This window comes from Apus apus, chromosome 2, assembly GCF_020740795.1.
Source record: "Apus apus isolate bApuApu2 chromosome 2, bApuApu2.pri.cur, whole genome shotgun sequence".
Lineage (NCBI taxonomy): Eukaryota > Metazoa > Chordata > Aves > Apodiformes > Apodidae > Apus > Apus apus.
In genome coordinates, this window is record NC_067283.1 from 92,408,005 (window position 1) to 92,426,941 (window position 18,937).

At 38.3% G+C, this 18,937-nt stretch overlaps 1 protein-coding gene across 8 annotated transcripts in view; it reads right to left on the minus strand.

The window, feature by feature from the left end:
* Positions 1-5,555: 5,555 nt before the first annotated feature.
* ANKS6 (ankyrin repeat and sterile alpha motif domain containing 6) overlaps positions 5,556-18,937 on the minus strand; it is a 41,815-nt gene continuing 28,433 nt past the window's right edge. Inside the window, exons 12-19 of one of the 8 annotated variants that reach the window (XR_007888495.1) lie at positions 18,569-18,758; positions 17,171-17,287; positions 15,187-15,254; positions 13,815-13,931; positions 12,782-12,878; positions 11,200-11,581; positions 6,252-6,297; positions 5,951-5,968 (exon numbers count right to left, since the gene is read on the minus strand). Coding sequence is in view for 5 of the 8 variants with exons in the window: in XM_051609236.1 (XP_051465196.1) it covers positions 5,965-5,968; positions 6,252-6,297; positions 12,782-12,878; positions 13,815-13,931; positions 15,187-15,254; positions 17,171-17,287; positions 18,569-18,758 (639 nt within the window). In the remaining 3 variants the exon portion in view is untranslated. Of the gene's footprint in view, positions 6,298-11,199; positions 11,654-12,781; positions 12,879-13,814; positions 13,932-15,186; positions 15,255-17,170; positions 17,288-18,568; positions 18,759-18,937 lie in introns of those variants that run through there. The other 7 variants (XR_007888494.1, XM_051609236.1, XM_051609237.1 and 4 more) reach the window with 7 other exon arrangements.

An 18,937-nucleotide genomic window follows, 5' to 3' on the forward strand; every position in this document is an offset into this window, starting at 1 on the left:
ACACGGCATTCCAAGATAAGTTGTATGATGTCCATGAGTCCATGGGACCTGATGGGATGGACCCACAACTACTGAGGGAGCTGTCTTGTCATTGCAAGGCCATTCTCAATTATTTTTGAAAGGTCGTGGTGATTGGGCAAGGTCTGGAAGACAGCATATGTCATTCCTACCCTCAAGAAAGGCAAGAAAGAGGGTCCAGGGAACTAGAAGCAGCCAGCCTTACCTTGATTGTGGGGAATATGATGGAGAAAATAATAAAAATATTTTAAAACAGTGCTTGGGAGTAGTCAGCATTGATTTACAAAGAGGAAATCATGTCTGAACAGCCTGATGATTTCTATAGTGACTGTCTCAGCAGACAAGCAGAGAACCATGTACCTGGCCCTGTGTTGAGGGACCAGCCCTCAGGACCTATACTTGCTAGAACTGGTGTGGAAACCCAGTTGTAACCCCTAAACAAATTCTTGTTTGCATCTTAAAAGGCCAGCCTGAGAGGATAGAGACTGCACTGACAGCCTACATATGGCCTGAAGCTGCATGTGCAGTGATTGAGGTAAGGATCAGGGGCGAGGTCCACTCCAGCTGCTCAGGTTTATGAATCAAACACGCTTGCTCATCCTTGCAAAACAAGGAAACTGCCTATAACACAGGGGGCAGCAATGGTGGGCTTGGGGAGCCTCACTGACACCAACTCTCCCCTGTTGGCTGGCCCAACACTGGATCCAGGGCTGGCGATTTTCTATTATCTATCTCTCTATAAACTTTTCTTCTCCTACTCTCTCTCTCTACCTTCCTAACATCATTAAGTAACACAAGGCCTAACCATGATTTTTTTTTCTCAGGTTGTGCAGCTTAAACATACATGTATTGTGCTCTTGTGATTTAAATGTCAGCCTTTATGATCATGCAGCCTAAGATAATAATTGAAGTATCCATATTCTTGCCATAGTTTTAATTAAACCTAATATTCAAATTAGTTTGACAGACCTTGAGTGTCGTTTCACCTTAATCTGATCAAGGGGTATTGGACAGTCGAGCATTTCCTCAGACCGTGACGTTTTAATCACTCTCGATGGAAGGGCCAGGTCTGAGACAAAGGTTGGATCCATCTGCACCTGGGCTCCTCTCTGAGGAGTTTATAAAGCAAGGGGGTCTGATCTGAACCTCCCTGGGTTGCCCTACTTGGGTTGTGACACCCTAGACAATCAGCTCTAGTGAGCAGGGGGGCTTTGAACAAGATCATCTCCAAAGGTCCCTTCCAGCCTCAGCCATTCTGTGATTGTGTGAAACGCATCTGTGGCATTGTTAAGGAGTACAGTCTATGTGTGTGCCTGGTACACCAAATAAGCAATTAAAATGCACGATAGGAGATAAATGACTGAATGTATTAGGGGCATTTATGAACTGGAGCTGTATTTTCTATTTTTATAGATACACAATTTAATTACCAGCACAGAGAATGAGGCTTTCTGTTTCCTCTGTGTTAAAGGAATGTAAGCAATGGGTTTTAAATGGAGTCTGTGGTAAAAAGTGAGTGCTTTGGAGTCTGGAACTGCTGAAGCAAGTGAGTGCCAGGGCATTCAATATTAATTCTGACTATTCGAGAAACAGCCTAAAGGAAAGGCAAATCCTGGAAAAAAAAAACCAAACAGTAATTCCAATCTTATAATAATTCTTAAACTTTTTTTTCAGTTTAATTTCCTTTTATTACATCTTCCCCTTCTGAGGACAAACTGGCAGCAGAGAATGACTTGGAAAAACCATATATGAAGAAATCTACTGAGAACATTTAAAATCAGGCTCATGGTGATCAAATCCATCACACTTTGCTGGCTGCTCTCAGTGGGAAGTGGTTCTGTTCCATGACTCAGCAAAATGGGAGATCTCTGCTCCAGCTAATTGCAGGCCACCAGTTCTGTGGGGTTAGACAATTGCTTAGACTCATTAAAACCAAGAACTCACAGCCACATTTCAAGTAAATGTGTAAACACAGAATAGTTTCATAACATTTATAAGAAGGTATCTTGAGTGGGCCTGTTTTTCGCCATTCACATTTACCTGTTTATCACATTCAAGAACCCCCTGCTGCAATACAGCATTAGCTACTCTGCTAACAGCCATGATGTGCACTCCTCCTAAGACCAGACAGATGTATTCTGAGAGTGTTGTACACATCTACTGATGAGAACTGAGAGGAGTAAAAAACCAATAAAAATGCAGTAGACACAAGGTTGGGAATATGGCAATTGTACTGCAAAAATAAATTTGCTTTTGTTTTTATGACTTGGTGTTAACTCCTTGAAGTTTTAATGCACACTGGAATGCTGTGAATCACAAGTGGCAAAAATTACTTTGAAATAATTATTTGCTGTGACACTTTAAGGAGGACATTGCATTAACAGTTTCATTGCATTAACAGTTTATTTAAATAATACAAACTTCTGAGAGACTGCAAATTAAGCATGTCAAATGATTTTTAAATATAGCATAAGAAGTTTTGGGTTTAATGGAGAAAGCCTGCTCCCACTACGTGCACCCTGGTACTGCTAACAGGGCTTCAAAATAAAACAAAATCTAGAAGTGACAAGTTCGAGGCTATTAGTGTCAAGAGTCAGACCAGCTAAGCAATTCTAAACTAAGGTGATCTTGGTATAAAAGAAATCTGTTTGCATGAACTTTTATGTTCCCCATCACTCTGGAAACCAAAGTTCTTCCCTGGAGAGGCTACCTGGCTTCTATGGCATTATTTCCTGAAGCATGAGAAATACTACAGATGACTGCTTGAATAATTTCCACATAATGAAGTATCTTTATTTAAAATCTTTATTAATGTGCAAAGGGCAGAAAAAAGGAAAATTAAATTCAAAGAAACTTATAAAAGCTTCTGGTAAAATAGCAGTACTCCTCAGCAAAATAAGACATCTCAGGTTTAACAACTACAGATTAGTCAAGTCCATCATTCTAGACTGAATCAGATCAAGTAGTTTCTTCTAGTATTTACTTCTTTGGCTAAACCCAGAAGGTATCACTTCTCACTATGTGGCAAGCAAACTTTGCTAACAAAGATTTGCATTTAAACTAAAGAGGAGGACATGGAAAATGAATAGCAAATATGAAACATGGGAAATAGCTTTTCACCTTTGAATGTCTGTGACAAATCAGGAGACAGGTCTCTCTCTCTTTGTCCAAGTGACAGATTGCAACAAAGTGATCATAACCTTCTTTCAGTGTCACATCTGGCATCCCTTACAGGTGCTTTGGATGCCCTAGGCATGTAAGTGCCAGTGGATGTCCGTAAAACTGAACCAAGCTCCTGGTCTAGGCTGGTCAGATACTGGCTTTTGAGGCCCTGTGACTGTACTGAGCAGACCTCCACTGCCCACAGTGGAGTTTATACAGCTACCCATGTCAGCCCTTACACAAACGTAGGTGTTGGTTGCAAACTGACCTCTCAGAGCCATAAAAAGCAGCCATGGTAAGCATCCCATTTTGTTCCACCACTTAAACTGGCAGCTAAATCAGGCAGAAGGAACAGACCACCTTTAAGGAATAAGTGCAGCAGAAGATATGAAAGGTTTACAGACTCTAAAATAATATATTTTTGCTCCTTTGTAATAAAGCTAACTCTTTACATAGTGGGATTTGTTGATCAGACAGTCTGAGGAACCCTTTCTGTCTGCAATATAAACAGAATAACCCTTGAGCGCTGGTTGGTCTCCTTTGACAGTGCTGTGTACACTTCACATCTCTTTGCTGCTCGTTCTTTGATGTACTTTGGTTAACATTCCCAAATTTATAACACTACATCCTGACTTATCCTCAGTTGCTATGTGGCTTAGGAAATGGCAAATAGATAAATAAGCTAGAAGAACTAAAGCCTAACTCCTCCCCTTCCTAGACCAATGTCTTACAGAACCACAGTCTGTGAATACTGAATTATTTTCTGCACAGTGAGACAGATTCAGCCAGAGGAACAAAGCATGCCCCCTACCTTGCCTTACAGCCTTGAGGGTCTTGCAGTCTTCTGGGTAGTTGTATATGTGAATTTGAATCCTCTTAGATTGTAGAAAGAATGTACCTCTCAACCTTGCAAAAATATTTTTCACACTGAACTATTGTTCAACATTTATTGAAAAGGACCTGAAAAACCAAAAATGAACACCCACTCTGTTAATGTACGACAGGTGGATACTTCTCCTGTCAAAGTATAAGGCCCACACACTCTGAACAGGAACAGCTGAAGCCTTCTCAACTTGAGGTTTCTGTATTAGCAGGCTTGAGGTGACTACCGAGCATACTGCATGCACCTAAAGCACAAAACCGTGCCAGGAAATCGTGGCATAAGGCTTGCAGGCACTAGGTCATAGGCAAGATGGTTCAGTTCACTACAGATCACTTATTCTCAGTAAGAATTACAAGGACTCCAAGATGCCAGTGCATCATTTTGGCGCCGAAGCAGAACATGTTTCCTAGTCTTAATAAGAAGCTGCAATTATTTGTCTGCTGCATTTTGAAGTGCTTTAACCAAAACTGTCCACATGTCTGTTCAAGAAAGGACAGGGCCATTAGCTTAATGCTATATGCTTTGCACCTAACAAGCCTGTAGATCTGTCCTGCTATGTCATCTCTCACAGCAGCTCTTGAAATCTTTGAAAGCATAAATTACATATTTTTATCCTAACATTGAAATTAATCTTGAAGCACAACTCTGCATAAGCAGCAATTTCCTTGGGCTTAGGACATGTTGGAAACAAAAAATAGCATGCTAAATGCTGATTGTGCTGTAAGTTTGTTAACATATTTGCACTGAAAAAGAAAAATGGAATGAAAAATATTTGTTAATATATTAATAGCATGATAGCCAAGGACCTCAGGGTACTAACAGGTGGCCAAAATCAGCTTGTAACCATCTTTTTTCTGCAATACTTACCAGTAACCTCTTCTCTTCTTCTTCCTAGGAATTTAGCTGTGTTCCAGGTTGGCTCTGATACAGCACAGCTCAGCTGCTTTGCTGGTTGCTGTTAGCAACTTGGAGCGGTCTAAGTGGCCTCAGATGGCCAAACCAACAAAGCTATCACAGAACCAGCTGACACACCCCAAGGCACCTGAGGGACAGCAGGGGCATCAGCGCCTTCACTGGTGCTGTTATCTCTATGTCACCACACCCACTTATATCCCTGTTTTTTCTAAACTCTGCTAAAACCAGTAGTGTGAAGGCTGGAAAAATGTAAAACCTTTAGTTATGTACAAAAGTAATTACTTGAGATCACTCCTGCATTGGAGCTCCAAGGTCTTCTTGACTTTACTCCTAGATATGCACTGAATTCAGCCAGTGGTAAAGTTACATATTTGTGAATCTTCAGAAAGATAAGCCTCAGAGAGGCTTCTGATGACTTGTATTTTAATGGCTTAACAAACTTTTGTATTTGCTAAGCAGAAAACTATTTCCATTCATAATTACTGTAACTACTCCTTTCAAAATTATTACAAAAACCATATAAAAAACATATTTTAGGATCTGCTAGTGTTAGTATTGAAAAAAACACCTCAACCAGTATCAGTTAAATGGTTTTATTCTCAAAACAACTGATCAGCAATATAAAAATTTTTAACACTATTTCTGTTTAAATATTCGTGACAGATTATGCATTTCCTTAAATAAAGTGCTAATTTTACAAATAGGTACTTCATATTTACTTTTACTGCTGTTCTAACCTCTTAATATTGAATAGATAAAGTGTACTTTGGTTAATGAAGAATGCAGCATTACTTTTCCTTCATGTTCCTTCTCACAAATCCATTACATTTTCAGTTTGGACTCCTTTATCTGTATCAGGCCAACAGAGGCATATTCAGTTTATGTATTTCTCCATGTGGAGGCTCTCATAACTCATGGTGGTTTTCATGCTTTCTTTCTCACTTCTGTTGTTCCTATTGTGCCCATGTAAGCCTCATATGGGTTCTTCATCTATGGCAAGAGTAGAATGAAAAAAATGAATCATTTTGTATGGTCACCATTCTTCATGCTCTTCTGACTTTGTTCTAAAATCCAGACCACTGACGCCTTGAACAATTCAATACTTGGGCTGGACCATAAAAGCAATCTCTTTTTTACTTCCTTTGATTCTTGGTGGGATTCAAGTTTCAAAACATTAGATAGTCCTATGAAGATGTAGTTTGGACTAAATTTTCAAATTCTTGGATTTACTTCACCAGCAGAAAAAAAACCCATCTTTTTTTCCAGTAGCTACCTTTTAGGAGAGACAGCTTCTTGTGGTTTTATAGAGCAGCCAGGTGCTGTCAAAGAAAAGAAAAAAAAATCTGAAAAACTGCAACCAGAAAGAGTCACAGCTTTAAAGAAGACAGAGTAATTCCACAATTACTGGAAAAAAGCCGACACTTCCCAATATCATTGTTATACCAGACTCCAACAATTTGACCATGTAACTCATTTTACTTATCTTAAGCTCTCTCCTTACTGAGAAGGTATGAAAAGTCAGTTATGTGAAAAGGTCATCTACTGCCATCAGCCTTTCTAGTATCTCTTTTCTCAATGTGTACCTTTCCAGAAAGTGACTACCTGAATCCTGCATGATTTCTATTTGCAAGAATATATTGGCTTTGCTCCTGTTTTTATTTCTCACTCTAGACTCTCTGTAACTCCTTCCTTTCGATAATTTCAATGTTTTTTTTTTACTCTAAAAAGTAGGAAGATGGGAAATAAAGATGACTCCACACTTTCTTCCACTTTATTCTGTCACATATTTTAAAATACCTGTATCTGCAGATATGAATGTATAAGTATGTATCAATACACAACATACTACCATCTGTAAAGAGAAATGAAGACCAGCATAATCGCAAAGACTTATAGATTGAATGGTATAATAATCTTCTTTTTCATAGTAGGCACAATTATTCTCAGTTTAACTTTAATCTAGAGAAGATTCCGTTTATTCTTTTTGGTATCTAAATCCTCCGTTTGTGCAGTGCCACTACTAGATGCTGGGGTGTTCTCTGTACTTCCCACTTGTTTTAAGACAAGTGTTATGCTCAGGCAGGGGAGAACAGCTGGATGTCCCTACCAAGTGACGAGGCTCACTTTCTGAGTATTTCAATAAACTTGATATTACAAGGGGAACTAAGCTAATGGGCAGTTAGCTTTACCTCCAACACATCTTTGTTCATTTTTTGTCATAATGAGGTTAAGAAATGCTCTAGGAGAAAAAGAAGATTGCAGCCTTCAGAATATAAAACCTGGATGCTCTCTTGCCTTTTTTTCATGTCATTTTTGTAGAATTGGCAAATTCTTTTACAAGCCCAAGACCTGGACAAGGGAACTCCATGAGCTGTTTCCATTTTTTAATCACAGATCTAAAATGCAACACTTCCTTATATATACTATAATTAGCACATGGCATTTTATTTCTACTTTTCCAGAAAAATAATTTTAGTTGGCTTGCTCCTTTTTCTCCAGAGAGTTTCATAGAATCTACATGAACTTTTTTCAACTTTTTGTTTCAGATTTGGCAAGTCTATGCTGAGATGCAGCTCTCTCCCCTTTGGTATAAATTCTTTCAATTAACCTGCAGACCGTAGCCAGATCTGCTAAAATTTCTCATTTATCCCCATGATGACTGCATGAATCTTGACACCCCCCAAACCTCCCCCCTCTTCCCCTCCCAAAATGTAAAACAATTTGTCATGGCAATTAGGTATTTAAAAATCTTTCTTTCTTTTTTACCAGAATCATGTAAGCAAAAGGGTCACCTCAAAGTATAAACATTAAAATTTCCTAGGGTATAAAATTTCTTAAATCCAGCTTCCCCTGAAATGTGGACTTCATGCTGCCACTTGCTGTTTAATTGAAGCTGGAGTCCAGACCAAGGAGGAGTGTTTTGCTACTCAAAGAGGTCATCTTGGCTGAGGCCTCCACAGGCTGGTCATCCGCTCTAAATTTAAATGGTGAAGCAACCTTATTCTGTATTTGTTTGACACTGTTCACTGGGTTATAAAGCAGCAGTTATGTCCCTAGTAGTTCCTCTTGTCAGGAGCAGGGTGATAAGCACACAACAGCAATTTTTCAAGCCATAATTTTTTCCCTTGAAAACTTAGAAAATGTCCAAACCCCCCAGAATATTCAGTATAGGAATTAATTAATTATGGCATAATTTCGGAAGGTCACCAATTAATTTCCATTAATAAAGAGACAGAGGTATCACTCTCCATGCAAATAGTGTTTGCCTCTTCAGAATAGGGACAAGAACTGTGGCACCCCTGAACCAAATGGTTTGTGGGTCTAGCAAACTGTAATTCTTTATACTGCAGTTAGGGCAGCCATCTGCCTTATGCAGTTCAGGTAAGGACTGGAATATGAAGCTCTCATGACCTAACCTACTAACACACTGGTGTGGGGTAAGGATGAAGCAGTCTCAGTATCTGGAAGTGGTCTCAGTATCCTTCTGACAGAAAACAAATATATGTCAAAGCCTGTTGTTTTCTGCAAAGCAGAATCACCTCACTTCCAGCCCCAGGAATGGATGACACAGCAATGGATGTACAAAGGAATCTTTTTCCCAACAATGAGCTTTATTGTAATTGAAGCATTTCATCTGCCAAAACTGAACACTCAACAACTTTTCTATGAGTTCTTGTAGTATCACAGATGAGCTTGGAAGCAATGACCTCTGCAGAAAGTACTGAACTAGAAGCTATCTGAGGATACAATAAGCCAGCAACTGATTCTAAACTGTAGTATCTTATCTTAATAAGCCTGTTGTGTGAAATTAGTTATACCATCAACCTTCTACTTCTGATGGTCTTGCTTTTACTTTTTCTGCCTATCGTTCTCCCTCTCCTGCATTCCTTAGAAATATAAATGTAGGTTATAACTGTAGTTCTTTTGCATTCTAGAAACACTCACCTAGTGCTTTTCTGTTCCTGTTGGCTGCCACCTCATACCAGGTTTGACCAGCAGCAACAGCTCCTGACCCAGTGGCAGTAGGAGAGGGGTTGAACCTGGGCAATGTGGATTGGGGCATTTTTGGGGGAACACAGGCTAAGTGGACATTGGAGCTATGGATGTGGCAGGGTGTGGAAGCTTGGTGGAAGCTGCAAAGGCTTGGTGGTGGTAGTCAGCCTAGGGACCAACCACAATTACAAGCTACCTTTCCAGAAAGTGAGGATTTAGCTTCTTTTCCCCTGCTTTTTCATTTCTGAGTCTTATAGATGTATTTGGATCATATTTAATTATCTTCTTGACACCCCTATGGGCTGGAAACTTCACAAAAGCAGAGCTACACTGGCAGCTACTCCAGCTTATGTACTGAGCTTTTAAAATTATTCAAAATATTGAGGAAAACACAGTGATGAGTTTGAAAACAGTGATATTGACATAGCTGGAAGAGCAGGTTGTTATCCTGTGAGCCATATCTAGCTTTCTAAAAGGGCAAATCATGAAGTGGCTTACTAGCTACTGGTATTCAGATAGGCTTCTAGGAGGAGCTGTAGATAAACCAGTGGTTGTGGACCTTGACAAAAGCATAAAAATTTCACGTACTACTTTTCAAACACATCACAGGAGGCACCCAGTCACAGATGCCATGATGCCAACCAATTAGTGTACCGAGTTAGAGAAGTAAGTTCATGTTAGAAAAACTAAGTGTATTCACCATGGAAAAGCTTGGGAAGGTTCCCATTTCAGAAGCCTTCTTTCTGTGGGAGTCCAAGGTACCTAAACCTGAAGTACTGGCAGAAAAGTTTATAAAACTAATACACGATACAAATACTCAATTGGTAAGCCAGATGTTCTAGAGGAATACAAGGATTAAACAGCTGAACTGCTGAGTACAAAGCACAGGTTCTTTTTTCAATTGCCACATATCTGAGAAATGATAAAACTGATGATCATTTTTTTTTATGGTTCAAGAGGAGACCCATGGAAACACAGACCAGTAAGACGGCCAGAGAACCAGGCAGTTTAGCATAAACTGTAACAAAGAATCTGAAATTTTGTGGAAAACAATCAAAAGAATTGAAGGATTTGAAAAGTCTTGCCTCACCAACCTACTGGAATTTCTTGAGGCTGGAAACAGTCTTGTAGATAAAAGAGATCCACTTGATGCCTGGATTTTTAAAAGGCATTTCACAAGATCCAAGGCTGGCTCTTCAGAAAATAATTAAGACAGAATAAACAGAAAATACTTTTGTGGATAAATAATTAGTTAGGAAGGCAGAGGACAGAGGGTGGGAGTAAACAGCAATTTTTTTCCATAGTGGGGAGATTCACCACTAGCATTTCATAGGGATCTGCACAAGGACTCAGGATATTCAATACATGCTTTTGAAAGGGCATATAAGAGTGCAGTGACACACTTTCCTAAGTTATCCATATACAGAAAAATAAAGGCAAACAGAAGACTGCCGAAAAGACTTAATGAGACATCTCTGCCCAGACAATAAGATGGCAGACAAAATTTGATGAAGATAAATATGAAGTAATGAAAAATAAGGCATATGGAAAAATTGACATGAGTGGTTATATTACAGGCTCGAAGCTTGAACTCAGTAGATGAGCTAGATAGTAAGAGATAGTGCCAATTAAGACCAATTCAGTCTCCATTTACAGCCAAAAAAACAGAGTAGTAGAAATAACTAGGAAAGGGCAAAAGAACTGAAAACAGAGAGCGCAACTGAAAAACAAGTATCACTGTGTCAAGTGCAAATCAAATGTATGCCTACACCTTGAATAGTTTATGCTAGGCTAGTATCTCCAAGTCTGAACGGATGTAGTAGAAAAGAGCTCAGAAAAAACACAGTATAGGGAATGATTAAGCAGCCTGTAAGTCTTCCGACTGGCAAAAAAACATGACTGAGAAAGAGTAACACAGGTATCTGTAAAATCATAGGTGACATGGAGGCCGTGAAGAGGGAACAACTGTCCACGGTATCTTCTGATCCAGTAGGGTGAAGCAAAAGAAGTCAGGACATGGCAAGTTCACAGCAAATGAAAGCATGCTCTTCACACCAAGATCAAATAAGGCTGGATGAAAAAGCTGAACACAACCATATGGACCTTGGACCAGACTTGGTACAGCTGCTCTTATGCTGTAAAATATTACACATTCCTGGAAATCACTTCAAGTTCCAGAGACTGCATAAGGGTCCCACTGCTACTTTTTACAATAAAAAGCAGCTTACCTGGTTTGGAAATTTCTTTTATCTAAATGTTCTCTTCATCTTCCTTCTCTGTTAGTGCTTCTCTTGCTGTTCAGCAGCCAAATCTATTTCATGGAGCTGTCACACAGAGAAGCCCAAAAGCTAGATATCTGATGGCAGTCTCCTTGCAGCATCCTGTCAGCTGGAGTAACTGTTGCCTCCATTCTTAGAAAAGGATGTTCTCCCCAGCTCTCCACCATCATTACCATCTTTTGCTGTCATCAAGACACTTTTACGCTCAGTGGTTAGCAAGTTGCTTAGAGACATGTTACATCTGTATGCTCCTTCAGTTCTTGAGTCAATTCCAGTTCATTGCACCACGTCACCAGGTCCCAAACAGCAGCTTTTGCTCACCTAGTAGTACCTACAGGAGAGGCTCTTCAAGTCTGGGATGTTACCAAGATACATCCAGAAGTTCCCACACATGCTGGCTACTCTGAGAAAGGGAAGTAAGCTGCATAATGCATACAGTAACAACTGATAGTGGCTTTCAGCCAAGTGGACTATAGAGAATATAGAATGTAGCCCACACTGACGACCTACCAAGACAGCAGGACTACAGTTAGCACCTGCCTTCCCATATCTAGCGATACTAACTGGGATTGGAACAACTCGAACTTGCTCATTACTTAAGGCCCCCTAAAGCATGCAATAACTCAAATATTATTTAACATAACCACTAAACAAAGGAAATTATTTTGTGAGTGGATGCAAGCAGCAAAATGTGCAACTGAAGGAGGGTAAGAGGCACTTTAACATGGTGAATTTCTCAAGGTCATTCAATGGCTTCCATGTTCCTCCTAAACCACAGATCCAGAAATATACATACGAATATGTTTTGCCCCATTCCTTAACCTTGAGCAACAGATGCGTATCTGCCTTTGGCCGAGGTTGGTGGCAGGACAGAGACTTCTAACTTTTGTATCTAGGGGTGACTGTAGTAAGTGTATTCATTTGCTACAGAGGTCAGCAATTTGATTACAGATAATACATTTTAAATGGCTAACAGTTAACGCTGGTGGTTGGAATTGATGTATTCCGAAGAAACTGACTATAGACAATCATATGAAAATACTACCTATACCAAATAACTAAATGCATATATACATAAGTACATAATTAAGATAGCTATTTCAGCCAGTATACGAAATTGTAAACCTTGTATATATTGAATCTACTTGATCACACTGAAGAAAACTGTCTCCTATAAAGAATATACAAAATAAATTACGTATCATAAACATACCTCCTACTGCTGACATAATACACACTACATACATTATGTTATAGTTTTTTTATATTTTAATTCCATTTTATGTGTTCAGAAATGCATAAAAAAATCTTATGCCTATTTCAGATAGTACTAGAGTATGTATAAAAATCTTTCAGAAATCTCTACCTTTTTATCTTGAAATCTTCTCTACAGTATCAGCAAAAGACACAGACACACATCAGTTATTAACCCAGAAAGCAGTTAACCATCTTGTTTGTCACATTCTGTCTTCTAGCGAGTATTAATTAAAAGTATCCATACATATTTCATTTAATTTCAGGTGCTACTTACACTGGGAATGGCCTGCAGGTCGTGTGTTACTAACACTACTCTCAAAGGAAGAGTGGAAGTTGTGTATAGTTTCTTGTAAAATCTGTCTCTCTCGACCCTGTAATAACACAATGAATTAAAATAAGGCATTCTTAAATTCCTGTTTTATAAAATAAGTTTATCAAGAATGCAGAAAAAAAAATGCGTAATTATGTGTGTCTATGCCCAGAGTCACACCATACTATTAGGAATAATAACAATTCCTTACCTCCCAGATATGTAGAAAACCCTGTAGTAATGTTTTCCTGAAACAACCAGACAGCAATAGAAATATCTTCTTTACTTTCTTCTTAGCTTTCTAGAATGGAGCATCACACACCTCCCCTAATTTTTTAGCCTCATCACTTGATGCTGTTGATCTTAACTTGGGGAAATTATCCAAATTTGCAGCACCAGAGGCAGAATGGACCTCAAACTGACAAAGCAGCTGAGAAGTGTCAGCAGGCCTAATTAAAGAGATCCTCCAGTCCTTAATCCCTCCGACAAGAACATTGCTTACCATAGGCCATTCTCAGCATATTTGTTAAAGTCAATATAAAATTAAAAACCAATAAAAGTATAAGGAATGAGAAAAATGCAATTTACCTAAACACAGAGAAACCAAGAACTGTGAGGCAAAACAAAGGACACCTTTCCTTTTACATTATATCCTCTAGCTGGACTACAGGGAACAGAGGATTATTTTTCCATCACTGAATTAAATATTCAGTAACTGCAACATTGCTAATGTTTATGCTATCAGTGGCTTCTGATGTAATTGCCAATACTCTGTAGAACTGTACAGTCAATCAACTAGGAAAAAGTTCATGAAAGAGCATAGGGCATATCCCACAAAGAAAGGTATTTTTCACTAATCAAGTACATTAATCTGTTTTAAAAACATTAATTTGTCCTTTCTAACTATCATCTGTAATTGAATTTTGAAAAATATGTTACATTAACAATATAAGGAAACCTTGAATGAATTTATTAAGTACAGTACTTAAAAATGTACCTTTCCTGCATTCAGTTCAGAAATAGCTGCCAAGATTTGCTGCCTTGATCCATCAGTTTTAATACCCAGCTCTTTCAGATCACCATCAGTAAGTGTAAGGAAGGCTTCCATATCGACCTGCACGCATTAAAAAAATAATACCAACAAGACAAATCTACCTAGACAAAGATTCACTATTACAGGTTAAAAGTAGTTGTTTGGTTTGGGGTTTTTTTTAATGGTACAGACTTACTGTAAATACTGTGCACACAAAATTGTTTAACATCAAGTGGTACCCACTTTACCACTTCCTGTCAGGTTTTAAATCTGCTGTTCATAATTCAATTAATTGTGATATTTAAAATATTGATTATATTTTATTCAGACAAGCACTATCAACACAAAATATATACTCCACAAGAATTCCTCTACTTACAGGACCAGCTAGTTGAATAACCCTAAGATTTCTCCCTTTTTTTTTTTTTCTTTTTTCCTCCCTAAAGTATTTTTGGAACTTCAGAATACTTCATGTACTTTTCCACAGTCTCCTGAGCAGTACCTACGGTTTGTTCATATACCAGTTTTTATTGTATGAACACATCCACAAGGCTGTGATAGGAACAAACATCTGAAACTTTTCATATCACTGTAACCTTCACACAGAGAGCACACTCATTTCTACAAAATGCTCCCTTCCCAATCATGTAGGGGAACAATAATGTCTGGTGTATTTGATGCAATTGAATTATCCATTTGTGGTGCTGAACCCTGAACTCTACAGTGATGCCTCTTTATTGCATGTCCATTCACTACCCTCTCTTTGGCCAAACAAATACACAATCACTGCTTACGTGGTACTGTGTTAAACACTGTAATGAATCACTTTTACTTATTTTCAGCAATGTTTCCTGTCATTGCAGTGTTTAGGCAAGTCACTGTCACAGGCCTCATCTACAATGATGCTTAAGACTTCCCAATTTAATTCTCCTGTTGCTTATTCATAGTGGATAAAGAAGAGAAAGCAGCCATCTCAGTGACTCACACCCTTCATCTGCTAACAACGTTCCAGCTGTGATTCCAGGGATGTCCTATAGGCTGTTTAACCACATTGGATATTGACATAGACAGAAAAGGTAGAGTGTAAAAAACGAGAGGAAAAGAAATCTGAAGCACCTATCTATATCAAAATTGTAGGTTTAGTGTGACAAAGATGAATATCTGCAGTGTCCTGGAGAATGCCAGGAATACTGCTTGGTCCATGTTTCAAGGTCCTCTCTGCAACCAGAGATGGCTGCAAAAAAATTAAATTTTATATTCTGGATCACAAATCTCATTTTGTTGTACCCTACTTTTTCTAAAACAGTAGAAAATAAATCTTTTTAAAAGGACATACCTCTTGTTCCTCAAAAATAGGCTGATACTTCTCAAGTGACAATTTTTTAAGGATGCCAGTCAGCTCATCTGCAATAATAGAAAAGAAACAGAAAACTAAAAAACCCCAGGGATCAGTAGAGATTTTAGTGATCTCTGCACTGTTAACTGCTGAACATGTATATTAAAACACGTATTACACGCAGTTATATATGGTAACAAAAACCGCAATCACATTAACCCTGCATCAGAAATTAAAATATTGCCTTATCATGTTCTCATCTTCTTCAGTGTACTGTAATTCTATCTAGTCTTACCTTGTGTCATGAGCTGTCTCCCACACCTTGCTAGGATAAAATCTTTGTTGTATTGCCCTTTCTTCCTCCTTAAAAGGATCTAAAAAGACCAGCCCACTGAAGACAACTTAGGAACTTCAATGCCTAAAACGCAGGTGCTTGGCCCCACATGGCTGACCCAGATCATGCAGGCTAGATGGCCAAACTCATCAAGCAGGAAATGAACAGAAAGGCAAAATTCCATGTCATGATCCAGGAAGGCAAAGTGTAGAACAAGCAACCACCAGATACTAATTCAAAACACTGATACAAGGGTACATCTGAGCCTCTTCTTTTTCGGTCTCTGACATCCAGGCATCTTGAACATAAACAGCTGATGCCCAGCTAAGATGAAACCTCAGCAGCATTTATGTTTCATAAGTTAACCTTCCAAGGCTAACAGCACTGGATATTGGGTTTCCTCTCAAAGTCTAAGGAAATTAAAATTTGGAGGACCTCAAAGTAACCCTTCCCATTAATATAAAACACTAACAGCCAGTTATAAAGTCTAAGTGCAGTTTTGGAATAACCCACCACTAGGTATCTTAATTACACACGACATCTCTCAACAAAGGATTCTGTTTATTTTTATTGCTTTCCTGTCACAAATGACTCATATTTTTTTCCCAGAAGTAGCAAAGTGGGTGCTTCTCAGTTAAACTAAGAAGTCAAAGTCAAAATAAAGAGCATGAATTATTATGTTACACAAATGATGTTTTTTTCCCACATAAGCTCACTTTCATTATAAAGTTAACACTTTAAATATACCTAGCTTTTGTTTATTTAACTTCTTTGTCTTTTGTCTGTCCCTTTTCCTTCATCATCAGTAGAAATATGACAGAGAATCTCACTCAAAAAGAAGCTTCTCTAAAGACACCAAGTATCTTGAGATGGACACACTTTCAATGCACCATTCTGGAAGCCCCCTTCTTTCTATGCAAGAGTCCACAGAAAACTGGAGTGGAAGATTGTAGTTGAGTCTTACTTTCTGCTAGGGTTTTGGTATTTTATCCCAAGGCAAATTAATTTGCTATGCTTAACAAAATTTGTACAGGTTGGCATGGTTTCAGGCTAAAAGGTTTAGTACCCTAACTGAGATTAATCCATGGTAAAAGGTAACCAGCTTTAAAAACATAGCGTGAGAATTTATCTGTAGTTTGATGAAAAATACCATCTTACAGAAATAAAAGTTTCATTAGAAGTGCTTAGATATATTATTATTAAGCTTTTTTTCTTTAAGGTTGTTAGTTAACTTTCTTATTTTTCACTACACTGCTGTGCTTAAATTATAGGTTGTGATATGGGAAGAAACTTCCAGGCTCTCTGAGCCCAGAGCCTTGCTGTCATAGACAACTGTAACATCGGATTTCCCACACAGAGACAATGCTTTCAGCTGCAGGCTTTTCATGTTTTTTCTTCTCTCCTTCTTCTTCCAGTTTCTGTATTATACATTAACTTTTAACAAAACCTGAAATCTCTCAGTTTTACAACTCTTGTATAACATTGCTTCTGCTTTGCTTTTTCACTAAGCCTTGCTTTTGCTCTCATATCTTGTCTCCTTACCTACATCCCTAGAGAAAGAAAAGATTCTCAAAGCTTTTAATACTTCTGCCACAGGACTCCTATTTAGCACCTCTTTTGTACTACTCTGTAGTAGTAGGGTAACATTACCTTTCTCCAAGTTTTCAGCGCTTCCTTTTACTCTCACATGGTTTCGTCGTTCATGATTGTCTACATCACTGGTTCTCAGATTAGGGACAAGCTGTTGATGGTCCAACAAGTGGTTGCCTAAATAGAAAACATTCACACCTCTGAATGCTGCTGCCTACTGTTCCTTCACAGTAATATTCAAAGCAAAACAATTTTCTAAGTCATTTCAGTTTACTTGTAAGAAAAAAAAAAGTTAATACTGCAGGCCTTCTGTACTTACTCTTCCAATAACTGCCAGGCCTATGAGCCTGTACTGTTGTTGTGTGGCACACAGCATTGCTGTTGAATCAACTCACAGCAAGAGAAGCCCTGAATTAAAGGACTGCTTTACAGCAACAACCCACAAGCACAAAGAACCCAGAACTACTTAAGTTTTTGACAATCTATCCCTCTGCTTGAGAGGAAACTCACTGCTTCATGGCACAAGCAGTGTAGTCACAAAGCTCTGCTTCTCCAGGTGAGATTATATCAGCTGATACCTTGAGTAAATTCCCCTTGTTATCCAACAGGGAGTTCTATTCATTGTAAGTATTTCTAAATCAACAACTCTTATGTTACCAAGACATCATTTTAAAATTGCACTAACTAAATTGTGAGAGGATTGTATCCAGCAGTCTGCACAGTATGTTACAGCTAAACTATGGGAAGAAGACAGAAAACGGGTACCACCATCTCTTATTTAAAAGATACTGTGTCATGCTATTTTTTTCTTTCTTTTTTTATTTTTGAGATGTTTACCAAAGAAAAAAACTAACTGTTGCTGCTTCTAATGAAGTAACATGACATTTTAAAGTATTGTAATTTAGACCTAAAAAGTTCAACTTAAAAGGCAGTAATCTTATTAGAAAACCAGTAACATTATTATCCTTTCTTATGACCTACAGTTAAAATTAAGGACAAATTAGGGTATTTTTTCCAATAAAAAAAATAAATATAGCTCTTAAAAAATCAACTGCATGTAGCTATGACTCACTATGAATCAAAATTTTATTTCTGTAGTGATGTGCTTCACAGCATTTATAAAAAAGAATTTCCATTTTGAAAGTGGAGAAAGTGCCTTTTCTAACCTCAGCAAATGGTGAAAATCAGAATTTAAGAAAGAAAAGGGGGGTGAAGGAAGGAGGCCATTTAAGGGTGGCCTACTTGCATGCTCTATGCTAGCTTTGAGGTGGTCCAAATCTCCCTCAAACACAAGGGGACACAGGTTTTGGTAGAGAAATAGCCAGTTACTGCAGGAATGCCAATCTTGCAGTAAGAAACAACAAACATGCTGATACACACTAATTTAGTACAGTTACAACTTTAAACACATTGTGCTCTTGATTAGTAAATTTCCTATAATTACAAAGACCAACTCACCATCTTCTGTAATAGTACCACTGCTGGAACCATTGCTCTTGGCCTGTCTGTGAGAAGGAGAAAGAGAGGACTCTGCATTGTGAACCTTAGGAGATGGGGAAGGTGATGGGGAAGGTGTGAGAGTTGGTGATGTGCTTTTAGATGTCGATGAAGTCCCAGATGGAGGTCTTTTGTTCATCTCCAGTTTCTGCTGCATTTAATGACACAATTATTTTAGTTAAAAAAAAAAATCTATGATGCTTCAATATTACTTAAGTTACATATTGTTTCTGGAGAGCATGTAGTGAACAACTAGAAGCTTCTGCTTGATTCATACTGAAATAATTGGAGCAATACTGATTTATCCCAGGTGAGAGTCTGTCCCCTCAA